We start from the raw sequence: 16627 nt of genomic DNA, 5'->3' as shown, positions 1-16627 counted from the left end.
GGGTACACCGCTGCTTATTGAGGTGCATTGTGGGATTGTTTAAGTGCACTGGATCGTCTGCACTATGTTCTCAGACACCACTACAAAAAATCCTGTATGGAAAAAATTATATATGTTCTAAATGTATCTGTCAGAGACATTTTTGCAGTGTGTGAAAATAACCAAACGTCTTAGTTAAATATATGTTTAAAATGTATTTATTAGTATTAGTTATTAAGACTCTCACACACAATGTATTTCACATAAACAAGATATCAGATCATAACTGCATTTTCACAGAGTATCAATACCCACAACACTCGCTTCTGTCCTGTTAAAGGATCATTTGATCAGATTTAAAATGAAGATACTGGAACACAAATTCATTTCTAAAGGTATCAGACAGTGAAGAGCATCAGACAGGATTCTGGATATTTTCATACATTTTCAGATGGATTTGATAAACACATTTACACACAGTTATTTCTGTCTATGTGTAATATTTCCACACACATTTTAAAATAAATGTACTTTAAAATATATTTGGTAAATATGGCAAAATATTCTGAAACACATTTTAGTGTTTGGAGTTTGTTTCAAATATATAAAAATACACAACCAAATATTTTTCCATATGGTAGTGGAACCAAAACAGTGAGCTGTACAGTGAACAGAGCCCAGTTTCAGACACAGCTCAGTTTTGTGTGATTAAACTGGAGCAACACTGCCATCTGTTGGCCACAGAAATCACTGAGTCCAGTTTAATGTGTGTCTCTCTACAGTGGTCAGTGACTATTGATGAACTGAGCTGATCACAATGTTGGCTTGAGTCTCCGCCCCTAAAACTCCACACAGCCAATCAGCTGCTGTGCAGGACCAGCGTATTTACATTTGTGTGGCTTTTCTGTTTATTCTTTTATTCTACAGATTAAAAAAACACTGAAAATATGTAAATGCAAATGGAACATTATGAAAAGCAGCAGCCTTTTACCCACAATTCCTTGAGATCAGAGTGCAGGGGTTTGTTTATAGCTGAGAGAAGTTCAGACGTAGGTTTGTTATGTAGAACCTTTGTGAAAAGGGTTCTACGTTACAACAAAAGGGTTTTTCTAATATTACAAGCTTAATATCATTACAATAGCAGAGCCCATTTTGGTGCTATATAGAACCAACACATTCTCCATCAATCTGAAGAACCATTTCACCATGCAGAGAACCATTTAAACATGTAAATGGTTCTATATAGAACCAACACATCCTCCAAAAAAACTCAATTAAATGGTCTTACGGTATTAAAAACATATAAAGTGATGTGAAAACTGTGTTAATGTAAAATATTTGATCCATTCATGAGGAAATGATGTGTTTGAATTAAGTAAATTAATTATGTCACTTTCCACTTAAACCCTAAAACCACTGCTACCTTAAATTCACTGCTACCCTTAATCCACTGCCACCTTTATATATATGTAAATCGAAGAAAACCTCCTGTCTCCAAAATGGTGACTTTACAGGAGAAGGAAAAAACCTACTTTACTTTCAATGTAAGTCAATGGAACCAGGATTGTTTCTTTCGGTGCATCATCATGAAATTTACACACAACGTAAAGAATAAAGGTTATTTTCAAATTATTTCAAAAACTGAAAAACTTCTGACAAAAATCTTCCGACAGCAGTGATATGTGTGATCAAACTGGGTACTCACTAAATAATTTTTGTAAACTTCTTCAGAAAATCATACAGTAGATTTGTAGATCGTGTGGTACCTACAGTCAAGTAGACTGTCTGAACAAATCTTAAAAAGTCTTAAAAAGTCCTGAAAAGACGTCTGTGGTGATGTTGTGGACTTACTGGACACTTGAGAGCTTCTGGTGGAGTTTAACACGGCAGCGTTCTCTAAAACTAGGCGAGAAAGTGGTAGAAGTGGTCAGTAGACAGCAGCAGCCCCCTCTGCTGGACAAAACAAGCACAGCGCGAGACGCCTGCCCATCTGCTCTGCTGCAGGTCTTTCTTGGGACTTTCCGCTGTGTTTTTAATTCACAGTTAAAAATGGGAACATTTCCAGGGACAGATCCAGCCGAGGACTGAAACGGGGACTGTTCCCGGAAAACTGGAACGTCTGGTTTCCCGACTTTTGATGAGCACATGGCTGGCCTGCAGGTGCAGACATGCCGAAATGTTCAAGATGACCTTGTTTTGTTTCACAGCTATATTTTGATATTAAAACATCATTTTAATAAGCTCAGTGTTCCACCAGGACAGCGGTGTCTGTTACGTACAGAGACAGAGTGACAGACACGCAGTGGAATAACTTATTAATGTTATTAAACAATATGAACTTTATGATGTTACTGAGGTCAAAGGTCACTTTCCTAAAGGGGCACTTATCCCAGAATGACGGGTGGACACAATTCTTCACTCTTAAAAAAGGATGGTTCTTCAAGAGTTTGTGGTTCTACATAGAACCATTTGCATGCTTAAATGGTTCTCTGCTTGGTGAAATTGTTCTTTAGATTGATGGAGAATGTGTTGGAATTGGTTCTATGTAGCATCAAAAAGGGTTCTTCTAATTTTACAAGCTTGACATCATTACAATGGCGGAACCCTTTTTGGTGCTATATGGAACCAACACATTCCCCATCAATCTGAAGAACCATTTCACCATGCAGAGAACCATTTAAGCATGCAAGTGTTCTGTATAGAATTCATGGCTCTAAATAGAACCAACACTTACTTGAACCCTTGAAGAGCTATCTTGTTTAAGTATCTAAGACGTTTAAATAGCTTTATATTTTTATAAAAATTGCTAAATGAATAATCAGAATATCTCAATCGTTATTAAACGTTTTTTAAACTTAAAATGTAGAATTTTTGAAAAAGTTGTTTTTATCCAGAGTCATTGAGCTTCACCGCTTCACCTTGGACACGTCGAGCTCCCCACATAAGGAACAGTGTGTACAGGTACAAGATGAGTGAAGGTTAGCGCTCCTACATATTCATAATAATGTAGAGTCGTTTCAGAGTAAACCCTGAAAAATGATTCACAGTGTTAGAGGGAAACCTAAACGGCTGTGCTGAGAACACGGAACCGACGGAACCGGCTCAGAGTAGAATTAAACAGAGGAACATGCAGAGTAAAGACCCAGACATTAAATTTTAAAAGGTATCAAATTCATTTACAGTATTTAAAGAAAAGGCTGGTCGGATCCCCCGAAGATCTGCTGCGCAGTATTTAAAAGTGTTTAAGTATTTTTCTGGAAACCAGGCTGTGATCGTGACTGAGAGGAAGCAGCTGACTGTGATCTGCGTTTCAGATACAGAAGCTGTTGAAGGTCTTTTCAGGAGCTTCGCTCATCAGTAATGTCTAAATTTAACAACGGAGTTTAGTTACATAACTGAAAACAGCTGAGCGGACAATAAATAAACAGCGCCGAGTATGAAGCGGAGGACAGTCTACCAGCTGACCACCAGAGGGCGCGATTATCCATAAAATAAACTTCTCCATTCTCGCTCATTCAGGGTTTCACCCAGTTTTTCTGTTTTTATTCACAGTGACTGAAAACTGCAGCTCACTGAAACAGAGAGAACAGAGACGGAGAGAAAGAGAGGACAAGGAGGGTGTTTCTAATAAAGTGGCCATTTAGTCGAAGAACAAGGTGGGTGTTTCTAATAAAGTGGTCAGTTAGTCGAAGCACAAAGTGGGTGTTTCTAATAAAGTGGCCAGTTAGTCGAAGCACAAGGTGGGTGTTTCTAATAAAGTGGTCAGTTAGTCGGAGCACAAGGTGGGTGTTTCTAATAAAGTGGCCAGTTCGAGAAAGCGCAAGGAGGGTGTTTCTAATAAAGTGGCCATTTAGTCGAAGCACAAGGTGGATGTTTCTAATAAAGTGGCCAGTTAGTCGAAGCACAAGGTGGGTGTTTCTAACAAAGTGGCCAGTTAGAGAAAGTGAAAGGAGGGTGTTTCCAATAAAGTGGCCATTTAGTCGAAGCACAAGGTGGGTGTTTCTAATAAAGTGGCCATTTAGTCGAAGCACAAGGTGGGTGTTTCTAATAAAGTGGCCAGTTAGTGGAGGCGTAGTTGGACTGTATGAAGTATGGACGGTTTGAAACTGTAACAATGTTTACTCATGTTTTTGTGATATGGGCCCCTTTAAAAGTGTAATGGAGATAGAGCGCCACCTACAGGTGACACTGAAGCTCCGCCTCCTGTATTCCCCCTGAGATTCCAGAACGACCGCTAGAGGATCCAACCAATCAGGGGAGAGAGGCAGAGAGAGAGCGCGAGAGAGATAGAGGGAGAGAGAGAGGGGTGGGTGTGTACCGTAGCGGTCACTCCTCCTCCCTCAGTTCGTGTTAGAGCACTCTTCGCTCGTTCACTCCCTCGGCGGAGCTCCGGGGCTGTATCGGTGATGATGGCGGCGGCAGATCGAGGCGCGCTGCGGGCGGCGGTGCTGCTGAGCCCGGCCTGCGGCGGAGCGGGACCGGCCGGAGCTGGAGCGAGCGGAGCCGGCGTGCTGAGCACAGGCTCGGTGGTTGTGGGTCCCGGCCCCGCGCCCCTGACCGTGCCCATGAACCTGTTCGCCACCTGGGAAATCGACCGGTCCTCTCCGAGCTGCGTGAACAGGTAGAGTGGGGCTCTCCGGGGGAGGTTATCAGGGCTGCCCGGGGTAAAGCTGTGCTCTCAGTAGGACAGTGATCCATGATCGAGGGGCTGATTAGTGTGTGTAACTCTAAAACATTAAACTTTAGATTTTTAAATCATTTTTCAACATGAAATCAAAGAAAACACAGTTAACCATCCAGAAAATGTGTTACCCACCTCAGGTTCAAGGTTTCTGTGCTGACAATGGCTTGAAGGGGGATTCCACCAATTTTTCAAAATTCCCCCATAACTCGGATGTCTTTACAGTGGTGGTGATAGGAACCAGGGGTCGCCATGACTACAACACAAATATAGACATTTTATTTACTATCCAGAACCACCAGTGAACCTACACGAGTCTTCTGAGTTTATATGGAATGTTGATGATGGAAAATAGTGGAAAATCTGAAATAATAAGTTTTCTTTGGGGACTATTTTGCCTCACAGCGCCCTGCATGTATCCCTCCACCATGAATGGAGTTTAAGTTCTCTAAACTACCATAAAACAGTGTCTCAGTCATCAGGCAGTGAATTCATAACCGTTTACTGTAGGAACTTTCTGTGAGGGAGCTTTTAGAGGTGGACGTCTGGTTCCTATCACCACCACTGTGAACAGTTCTGACTCGGTAAGTTTCTCTAGAACAGAGCGTTTCACACCAAACCGCTCTGAACCGCTCTGAACGACTCTGAACCACTCGAACCACTCTGATTACGTCTGAACCTCTTAATTATGCAGAAATGTTGAGCTCCTCTTTAAGAAGAACAGTGTAAACAGAAAATAAGCGTTGTTCTTAAACTGAGATGTTGTGTTGTGAGGATCCGTCTGGATTGCATGTTCTCTTGAGCACAGATGAAGGTCTGGAATATGAACGTATGAAGGTAGGATGACTCTTTGTCAGTACAGTGAAGAAAATTCTACAGTTCTTCAAGAAGGTGTTTCACCAAACAGGTTCTCAGTAAGCTGGTGATTGTTCAGTGAAAAATCAGGTTCCAACAAGTTTCCCCACCTTACCTGATATCTACACTTCTGGGGAAAAATGTTCCAAGCCCAAATATAGTCTTGTTACTGGTTCTGGCTGGTTAGAGTCCAGATTTAAACCCTATAGAGTTTATTTGGTCTCACATTAAACTCAAACCAGCTCAGCGGTGTTTTTCAGCAGTGCGAAGCCGTCAGTGCTGAGTGGATCAATACTGACTCTTCTTTCTGTAAAAGACTGTCTGAACATTCACACACTGAACTACAGCACTTAAATAAGTTAGATCACTAACCTGCTGCAGCTGTTTGTTCAGTGATTTGTTGTTAAGGCCATTAAAAGCTTAAGGAGTGTATATAGCACCACTCTTTCTGACTGTCTCACTACATTAGGACTAATATAAAAAGAACAGATTGTTTGATGAGTGAAAATGCAGAAGAGTGCGAAGCAGAAAGGCTGATGAGTAAATCTAGATGGTTTAGATGGTATTTGTGGAACTGATCCAATTTCTTAAACGTCCAGGATCTGCTGGTGATCTGCTAAAAGCTTAATGTTTTGTTATTTTGAGTTTTGGTCCTGTTGTTTTTTTACAGAGGAGTCAGTCAGCCAAGGCGTGTTTGGGGTCTGAAGTTTGTTTCCTTAAAGCAACATTATGTAACAGTTTTACCTTAAAATAACAGCTTCTAAATCATTCTGATGCAACACTGACGTATAACAGTGAGAACGGCGTCTCTGTCGTTGTCACTCTGGGCCGGAACTGCTGCTATAGCACTATGTAACTTTGGAGGAGCAACACGAGAACCTCTCGACAGAACTGAGTAGCGCTTTACAGCACCACGTCACACACCGACAGCTATGGGTCATGTTCACTGCAGTGATCTGTTTCACGGTTAACGGGAAAACAGTGAAACGCCGACAGCAGAGTGTTCATCCCTGCCAGTGGTGTTTATGAAAGACTGCACTGTAGACTGGAACCTCATCTGTGTCGTCCGTCTCTCAGAGTTCTGTATTTTTTACGGATGCCAAAAGTCGTCTAACCTCAGTCCCGTTTCAGGCTAAGTTAGCAAACTGATAAATTTATCTTACGCCAGAAAGTTTGGTCTGTCGTGGTCAGTCGTGGTCAGTCTCTTGCCAGATAAGACTTGAAAGTTTGCAGTAGGGTGTGAAACTTGCCCTTTCAGAAATACTCTCCTAAAAAAGATGGTTCTCCTTGTGTTCTTTAGTGAATGCAGCATGTTCTGAGGTGTCCCAGTTTCAGTTCTGTGAGGAACAATTTCAAATCATTTCTTCAATGACTTTATTTTGTCTGTCAACTGGTACATTAATCTGTCGTTAAATCTTCTCCAGCCTTCTTCTTGAGCCAAAGCTGCAGGTTCTCCTTCCGTTAGAATCACAGCGTCACACTAAAAAGAGCAGAACATCCACATTTTTCTGGCGTGAAGTTTAGACACTGTGTGTGCCAGACTACCAGTTAGTTGTGATGGTTGTGATGTCACACATACAGAACATGGGTGTTTTGTAGCTTCTGATTTGTGTCACCGATTTAAAGGCAGGTCACACCCTCTGTGTTATAGGGTTAAATTTCTCCACTGAAGTCTGCTTTGTTGATCATGCATTCTATTAAAATACTGCAGCTCTTGTGATTCTTTCATATTGTGATTTTTATACAAAAACGGTTCATCTTTCAGCCCTAATCTAGGCTTATAGATTGATGCAGCCATATCTCAGACCGTTGGACTGATTTACCAATTCAAACTGTTTTTTCTTTACTTGCTTACTTTACAACACTGCACACCTGTCTGAGCTGGCTTGTGATAAATTACACTGTCCAGTGTTTATTATGTGCAGTATAGTTTGTATCGTGTCATCAACAACATTTTACACACAGCAGCAACACAGAGAGCTCATATCACCCCGTTACACACTGCACTGACCGCCTGGATCTCTTAGAGAGAGTTTAAAGCTCTGCTGCTGGTTTTTAAAGCTCTAAATGACCTTAAAGCTCCTGAACGTCTGTTTATGATCTCAGATCTGCAGATTCTGACCTTCTGAACTCCTTCAGTAAAACACAGAAAACGTGGAGAGACTCTTTCAGTTATTCTGCTTCTAAACTGTGGAGCTCAGTTCAGCTTTTATTAGACAGTCGAGCTCAGAGCTCACTTTTAATAAACACCTGAAAACGCAGCTCTTTAACGCAGAGCTTCAGTAAAACTCTACTTTACCTCTTTAATCTGATCTGTTTTGTCTTGTATGAGTTTAAATTAATCCTCAGTTTCTTCTGTTACTGTTAAACTTATCAGCTGTCTGTAAAGCACTCTGAGCTGCCACTGATATGAAAAGCGCTCCATAAATAAGGCTTATTATTGTTGTTATTGTTATTGTTATTATTATTGTTGTTATTATTATTATTGTCATTATTATTATTGTTATTATTATTATTATCATTATTAGTATTGTTATTATTATTATTATTTAGCACTGAACAGTTGTTCATCTCTCAGTTCTCCTGCTAGATTTTCCTGCGTTTGTTTTTCCCTCAGTTCTGCTAATTGAGCTTCCAGAACTGCAGAATCAATCCAGTTTCCATCACTCGGTGAGCTGAGCTGTTAGCCTGATTAGGCGTCTCGCTCTCAGCTGTTCCCACTTTCAGACCTGATTATCTTGTTTAGCTGTTGCTAAATGTGTTTTTGCTCATTTCAGAGCTGTAATGGACTCTTAACTGTCACGGATGAACGTCTTTCAGAGGGTGTGTTCTTAATACGGCTCTCAGCAGCAGAGCGAGTGATCAGGAGGATCCTCAGTGGGTCGGTAACAGATTTGAGCTGATTACTGTGCACTAACAGCTAAAACACACTTACAGTAACTCACAGCTAAATTAGCCCCCAGGTTGTTCAGTCCTGTCTGCAGACTGTAATTTGGTACTTAGCCTGTGTGTTTGATGGTGAGAGTGGAGATTAGCCTGTTAACATTCGGCCTGTGAATCTCAGCTGACAGAACAGAGAGTTCGACGCTCTTAAAACAGGTGGTTCTTCAAGGGTTCTTTATTAAAAACAGTGGTTCTGTATAAAGCCATGAAAACTCAAATGACCATTTGCATGATGAAAAGGTTCTTTGCATGGTGAAGTGGTTCTTCAGATTGATGGAGAATGTGTTGGTTCTATATAGCATCAAAAAGGGTTCTGCTATTGCTACAATGTCAAGCTTGTATACAATAGAAGAACCTTTTTTGGTGCTCTATAGAACCATATACAATACATTCTCCATCAGTATGAAGAACCATATCACCATGCAGAGAACCTTTTAAGCATGCTGGTTCTTTGAGTGTTCATGGCTTTATACAGAACCACTGTTTTTACTAAAGATCCCTAGAACGCTGCTGAAACAGGACCATTAGAAACCATAAGGATTAAAACCTAATGGTTTTGCTTTCTAATGGGAATTGGCTTAATGGTTTCCAGTAGAGACCACTAGTTCCCTGTAAAACAGCTTTAGATCCCATTAGTAGACCATCAAATGCATTTAGAATTAGCCACTGGTCACTTGTTAACCATTAGGATCCTTTATGCTGTGATATCAACCATTAAATAAGACAACACACATTACAGAACAAACAGGAACCAACAGACACAGAACCCTCTTATTTAAGAGTGTACAGAATTAGCATTAGCTTTAGCCTTGCTGAACGATTCTGAAATCAAACTGAGACGATCAGCAGCCAAAAACAAAAACTCAGAGCTAAAGCAGGAATAACGATCAGTTGAGGAGGAAGCGGCTGAAGTACCGCGGATATCTGAGCAGGTGGGCAGCGGGAAACGCTGACGGGAATCAGCGAGCTGGCCTAGTTTGTAGCACACTGACTGTCATGACTGTGTCGTCTTTAACACGAAGGCTTTCCCAGTTTCTCCATTCGGACGATATTCATAATGAAGATTAGCAGCTTTTAGAAAATGTAGTTAGCTGAGCTAATTTAAGCACCATGGCAACCGTTTTCTGCCATGTTAGAGATGAGAGTGAAATGTTAGATATTAGCAGTTTCCTGGATTCAACAGTGTTTAAATGTACTGTTCACTCTCCAGTGCATACAGTCCAGATATGGAAACCATATTGTGTTTTCAATTGATTTCAACTGATTTCAAATAACTGATCACATCAGTTTAGCCCCGCCCATTCAGCTACAGCAGTTTAGCCCCACCATTCAGCTACAGCAGTTTAGCTCCACCATTCAGCTACAGCAGTTTAGCTCCACCATTCAGCTACAGCAGTTTAGCCCCACCATTCAGCTACAGCAGTTTAGCTCCACCATTCAGCTACAGCAGTTTAGCTCCACCATTCAGCTACAGCAGTTTAGCCCCACCATTCAGCTACAGCAGTTTAGCTCCACCATTCAGCTACAGCAGTTTAGCTCCACCATTCAGCTACAGCAGTTTAGCTCCACCATTCAGCTACAGCAGTTTAGCTCCACCATTCAGCTACAGCAGTTTAGCCCCACCATTCAGCTACAGCAGTTTAGCTCCACCATTCAGCTACAGCAGTTTAGCTCCACCCATTCAGTCTACAGCAGTTTAGCCCCACCATTCAGCTACAGCAGTTTAGCTCCACCCATTCAGTCTACAGCAGTTTAGCTCCACCCATTCAGTCTACAGCAGTTTAGCCCCACCATTCAGCTACAGCAGTTTAGCTCCACCCATTCAGCTACAGCAGTTTAGCTCCACCCATTCAGTCTACAGCAGTTTAGCTCCACCCATTCAGCTACAGCAGTTTAGCTCCACCCATTCAGTCTACAGCAGTTTAGCCCCACCATTCAGCTACAGCAGTTTAGCTCCACCATTCAGCTACAGCAGTTTAGCCCCACCATTCAGCTACAGCAGTTTAGCTCCACCATTCAGTCTACAGCAGTTTAGCCCCACCATTCAGTCTACAGCAGTTTAGCCCCACCATTCAGCTACAGCAGTTTAGCCCCACCATTCAGCTACAGCAGTTTAGCTCCACCATTCAGTCTACAGCAGTTTAGCCCCACCATTCAGCTACAGCAGTTTAGCTCCACCATTCAGCTACAGCAGATTAGCTCCACCCATTCAGCTACAGCAGTTTAGCTCCACCATTCAGCTACAGCAGATTAGCTCCACCCATTCAGCTACAGCAGTTTAGCTCCACCCATTCAGTCTACAGCAGTTTAGCCCCACCATTCAGCTACAGCAGTTTAGCTCCACCATTCAGTCTACAGCAGTTTAGCCCCACCATTCAGCTACAGCAGTTTAGCTCCACCATTCAGCTACAGCAGTTTAGCCCCACCCATTCAGCTACAGCAGTTTAGCCCCACCCATTCAGCTACAGCAGTTTAGCCCCACCATTCAGTCTACAGCAGTTTAGCCCCACCATTCAGCTACAGCAGTTGAGCTCCACCATTCAGCTACAGCAGTTTAGCTCCACCATTCAGTCTACAGCAGTTTAGCTCCACCATTCAGTCTACAGCAGTTTAGCTCCACCATTCAGCTACAGCAGTTTAGCTCCACCATTCAGTCTACAGCAGTTTAGCTCCACCATTCAGCTACAGCAGTTTAGCTCCACCATTCAGTCACAGCAGATTAGCTCCACCATTCAGTCTACAGCAGTTTAGCTCCACCATTCAGTCTACAGCAGTTTAGCTCCACCATTCAGCTACAGCAGTTTAGCTCCACCATTCAGCTACAGCAGTTTAGCTCCACCATTCAGTCTACAGCAGTTTAGCTCCACCATTCAGCCTACAGCAGTTTAGCTCCACCATTCAGTCTACAGCAGTTTAGCCCCACCATTCAGCTACAGCAGTTTAGCTCCACCATTCAGTCTACAGCAGTTTAGCTCCACCATTCAGCTACAGCAGTTTAGCTCCACCATTCAGTCTACAGCAGTTTAGCCCCACCATTCAGTCTACAGCAGTTTAGCTCCACCATTCAGTCTACAGCAGTTTAGCTCCACCATTCAGTCTACAGCAGTTTAGCTCCACCATTCAGTCTACAGCAGTTTAGCTCCACCATTCAGCTACAGCAGTTTAGCTCCACCATTCAGCTACAGCAGTTTAGCCCCACCATTCAGTCTACAGCAGTTTAGCTCCACCATTCAGCTACAGCAGTTTAGCTCCACCCATTCAGTCTACAGCAGTTTAGCCCCACCATTCAGTCTACAGCAGTTTAGCTCCACCATTCAGCTACAGCAGTTTAGCTCCACCATTCAGCTACAGCAGTTTAGCTCCACCCATTCAGCTACAGCAGTTTAGCTCCACCCATTCAGCTACAGCAGTTTTGCTCCACCATTCAGCTACAGCAGTTTAGCTCCACCATTCAGCTACAGCAGTTTAGAAGGAAAAAACCTACCTCACTTTTAATGTAAGTCAGTGGAACCAGACGTCTTACCAAGTCATTTTGGTCCATTCATCATGAAATTCACACACAATGTAAAGCATTTTTAAATAATGGCAAAAACTGAAAAACGTCAAAAATGGAGATACAAGGTTTTCTTCCGACAGCAGCGACATGTCAGTCTTAAAGACACAGTAACAAAAACAGCCTGCTTAATTAAAACAGATAAACAGAGCCGTGTTGAAGTGAATTATGACTGGTTTTGGTAAATAAACCCACACAGACATTATAAATGGATGCTGAGAGTGTGGGGGGGCTCTTTAACAGCGAGGGGTGCGGCTGAAGGCTGGTGCTGGTCCGGTGGAGAAGCTGAGCTGTGTTTGAGTGGTGAGTGTGTTACCCTGTGCTGCTGAGTAATGACTGTAGAAACCCCGCAGGACTAAAACCCTCTGAGCTGCTTTCTGCTGCAGCCTCAGTGATCTGGAGTCTCGCGGAGGGAAAGTGTTTCTCCTCGCTCTCCGTTCAGATCGTGCATCGATCGTGAAGCGCGTTCATAAAGTCAGAGTTTCAGATTTGATACCATTTTTACTTCCGTGTTACAAGGTTCTAGACTCTACGGAGCTCTAATTGTGTTCTACACAGCAGTTCTGTTCTGGCTCAGATTAATAAAGGTTCTCCAGTAGAACTCTTTCAGCTCCTGCTGCACTGCCATCTAACAAAACAAACTCCAAACACCACAACCTCTACCGTTTATAAGCTCTTCAGGACAAATTGTAGGTGTGTCTATAGCATAAGCCCCGCCCCCTCCTGCCCACTTTACTCTGATAGGCTGCACATAGACGTGTAGTTTTGAGCACTGGTGTTTAAAGTCATGTCAGATGTGTATTCTGCGCTTACGGAGCTCCAGATAAAATCTTACTGTATTACCATAAACAAACCCCCTTACATGGCCAGTGTCCAGACTTCTATAACACATTGCTATAAACAGAGCCAGTTTTTCTTGTATCCTTCCTCATATTCCTTATTACTGTGTAATAAGCCTCTCAGGTTCCGATTAGTTGTTAGGAGTGTTAAACAGCGGCAGCAGCTCTATGCAGAACTCTTTACTGAGAGAGTCACTGTAACGCTGATACAGTCAAACTCAGATACATGATCACGTCTCTGGCATGTTTACAGTGTTAGCTTAGCGCTAACATATTAGAAGCCATAGCTGTGCTAGCAGATTTTAGCATTAAGGTACTCTTTAAAAAGATGCTTCTTTAGTAAAGACACTGGTTCCATATAGAACCATGAACACTCAAAGAACCAACTGCACGCTTAAATGGTTCTTTGCTTGGTATAATGGTTCTTCAGACTGATTGGGAATGTGTTGGTTCTATATAGCACCAAAAAGGGTTCTGCTATTGTTACGCTTGTAATCCTTTTTGGTGCTTTATAGAACCCTTTTGAGAAAGGGTTTGGTAGAACCATATACGGTACACTCTCCATCAATCGGAAGAACTATTTCACTGTTTCGTGCAAGGAACCATTTAAGCATGCAGAGGGTTCTTTGAGCGTTCATGGTTCTATATAGAATCATTGTCCTTACTAAAGAACTTTTGAGGAACCATCTTTTTTAGTTTTGTTTATGTTTTTTGAGTAAAGATTTTGACCTTAATGTCCCGAACTGAAGTTCTAGCTGTACTCGTCATGGTTCTCTGCTGCAGAACACAGGTGCCGGTTCTCTCACGGTCAAACAGAAGCTGTTACTGAGCCAGGCTGAAGGTTTTTCCGTGGTTCTGAGTGGTGAGTGTCTCTGAGTCCCTTTAGCGGGACTGTTTTGGTTTTTGCAGCTGATTTTTGGAGGCCGTGGGGGCGGAGTCGGGTGGGGGGGGCGTGTAATCTGATTTCATAACTGCTAAAGGAGATGAGTGTGTAATCTGATGCTGCGTGTGTTTAATCCTGCTGGAGTTATCAGCACAGCATGAACGCTTTCCTACATCAACACACTGCCGTTTACAGCAGAACCAATCAGAACCAATCACAGCAGCCTCGCGTCTAACCGGAGAACACACCAGAACATCACTGACGGCTCTCAGTGAAGGTCAGGGAGAGACCAGCTCGGCGCCTGAGGCCTGTTTCCAGCTTACAGGGGCTGTTTTTACCGTTTTTGGCCTGTTTGGTTGGTAAAGCAGTGAATCCTCCTCCGTTACTGACACTGCACATCACTACAGTCCATCACCAGGTGACCTTTGACCTTTGAAGCCCTTAAATTCCCAGGCCAAGGCTTATTGATCAGTAGCTACCTGGAAACATTTTAAGTGGTTAAATATATAGGAAATCTATATGTGTAATAAATATGAGCAACTTTAATTTAGGATCTGCTTCTTAACAATAAATTAACCTTTACAAAGCAGTAAAAACTCTAATAAATACAGTATCATTTGTAAGTAAGCCTGATCAGGGAATACGAACAGGTATTAATGATCTGAATTCACAGCGACCGAACCTGATAGTAACTGGTCACGTTTCAGATAATTGTGGACGTTTAGTAACTCACAATCCAGTTTACAATATCAGTGTTTCCTTAACTTACAGTGATTCAGTATTTAATATCATGTCCATGTTTAATTATGATCTGGAATATTATCTGTGAGTGTTACGAAAGGTAAGCGGTTATTAAGAATAAAAAAGGTCCGCTTTAGTTCTGGTCTTCCATGTTCATTAATGAAGATCTTTTGATCATATTTTATTTAAGGCTGTACGATATTAGTTTAAAATTTGATGTTTGTTAAAGCTGTTGGTATAACAATGATCATAAATTATCTTTTATCATTTATTTACCTTTATTTAACCAGGAAAAATCTCACTGAGATTTAAAATCTCGTTTTCAGGAGCGTCGTGGCCAAGACAGGCAGGAGCACAGCAAACCCTTCACACAAAACAAGCAAAACACTACAAACAGAAAACAGAGAATTCAGTAATGAACCACCCATAAATCATTTAAAACACCAGCAGTTTTACCCACTTCCACTGTTGAAGAATGTCTTTAAGTGAGACCAAATTTTCTCTATAGGGTTTAAATCTGGACTCTTGACCAGCCAGAACCATCAGAATTATATTTTGAGCTTGGAACATTTTTTGCCCAGGGGTTTAGAACCATTTTCAAAAAGGCTCCATATATAACCATACACACACATTCTCCATCACTCTGAAGAACCGTGCAACCGTTTAAGCATGCAAATACAGATAATACAGAACGGGCTGCTTCTGTAAAACCCTTACGCCTCACTTTATGGAAGCACCCGGTGATTAATCTCCCTGCAGCTCTGTGTGGCTGTAATTGTCCCATCTAGCAAAATTCACTGGTTTCACAATCTGCTCCAGAACCTGCCCCCCCCAGACACCCCCACCATCCCACTCTCCCCACACCATACCACCCCCCCACCGCCTCTACCCCACATCGCCACCTGCCAGAACATGTACAGTTGCAGGTGTTTAATGAGATGATGAGCACCACGTTCACTAAAATTAACACTAACTTTATTCAGACTCTCCTCATTTTCACTCTGTCAGCATGGTTCTCTCAGACTTTCCGCTCTGGTTCTCTCTGGTTTTGGGTCTGTGGTGTTTCCCGGTTTAATGTCCGGTTCTGCTCCGGTGATGTGCAGCGCTAATGTGTTGTTCTGTTTTGATTGGGTTCTGCTCAGTCTGGGTTTTGGATGGAGGCCAGAAGTAAAGTGAGATCAGAGGAGCAGCGTCTTTACTTCGTCTGTCTGTGATGCTGAGGGGTCACTCACAGGTCACCTGCTGATGGAGCTCAGCATCGGTAGAGACAGCAGAGCTGGACGATCTGAACTGGACTCTTACCGTAATTCATCAGATCGGTCAGTGTTGATGATCAGTGTGGAGATTTATCAGCAGTCAGGCGAACTCGGTTACCTGAAACTGTTAGCATACTCTGCTAACTGAGAGATAGCTAACGCTAACTCTGCTAACTGGAAAATAGTTAACGCTAACTCTGCTAACTTCAAGATAGCTAACGCTAACTCTGCTAACTGAAAAATAGCTAATGCTAACTCTGCTAACTTCGAGATAGCTAACGCTAACTCTGCTAACTGGAAAATAGTTAACGCTAACTCTGCTAACTTCAAGATAGCTAACGCTAACTCTGCTAACTGAAAAATAGCTAATGCTAACTCTGCTAACTTCGCGATAGCTAACGCTAACTCTGCTAACTGGAAAATAGCTAACACTAACTCTGCTAACTTCAAGATAGCTAACGCTAACTCTGCTAACTAAAAAAATAGCTAACGCTAACTCTGCTAACTGAAAAATAGCTAACGCTAACTCTGCTAACTGAAAGATAGCTCACGCTAACTCTGCTAACTGAAAAATAGCTAACGCTAACTCTGCTAACTGAAAATAACAAACTATATGAACTGAAAAGCTGCTAACGCTAGCTATCTGACTCAGCAGCTAACGCTAGCTATCTGATTCACTAGCTAACGCTAGCTATCTGACTCACCGGCTAACGCTAGCTATCTGACTCACTAGCTAACACTAGCTGTCTGGCTCACCAGCTAACGCTAGCTATCTGACTCACTAGCTAACGCTAGCTGTCTGGCTCACTGGCTAACGCTAGCTATCTGATTCACTAGCTAATGCTAGCTATCTGACTCACTGGCTAACGCTAGCTGTCTGGCTCACCAGCTAACGCT

General features: G+C 42.4%; 1 protein-coding gene across 2 annotated transcripts in view; it reads left to right on the top strand.

Moving 5' to 3' along the window:
- Positions 1 to 4252: 4252 nt before the first annotated feature.
- The window catches only part of zmp:0000000755 (phosphofurin acidic cluster sorting protein 2), a 54844-nt gene continuing 42469 nt past the window's right edge, over positions 4253 to 16627 (top strand). For both annotated transcript variants that reach the window (XM_036575273.1, XM_036575272.1), the window contains exon 1: positions 4253 to 4600. In XM_036575273.1, the coding sequence (XP_036431166.1) occupies positions 4386 to 4600 (215 nt within the window). In that variant the 5' untranslated portion in view covers positions 4253 to 4385. The remainder of the gene's footprint in view (positions 4601 to 16627) is intronic.

The sequence above is a fragment of the Colossoma macropomum genome, unplaced genomic scaffold (assembly GCF_904425465.1).
Source record: "Colossoma macropomum unplaced genomic scaffold, Colossoma_macropomum, whole genome shotgun sequence".
Taxonomy (NCBI): Eukaryota; Metazoa; Chordata; class Actinopteri; order Characiformes; family Serrasalmidae; genus Colossoma; species Colossoma macropomum.
Note: the sequence above shows the minus strand (reverse complement) of the source record. Positions and strands in the feature narration are given on the sequence as shown.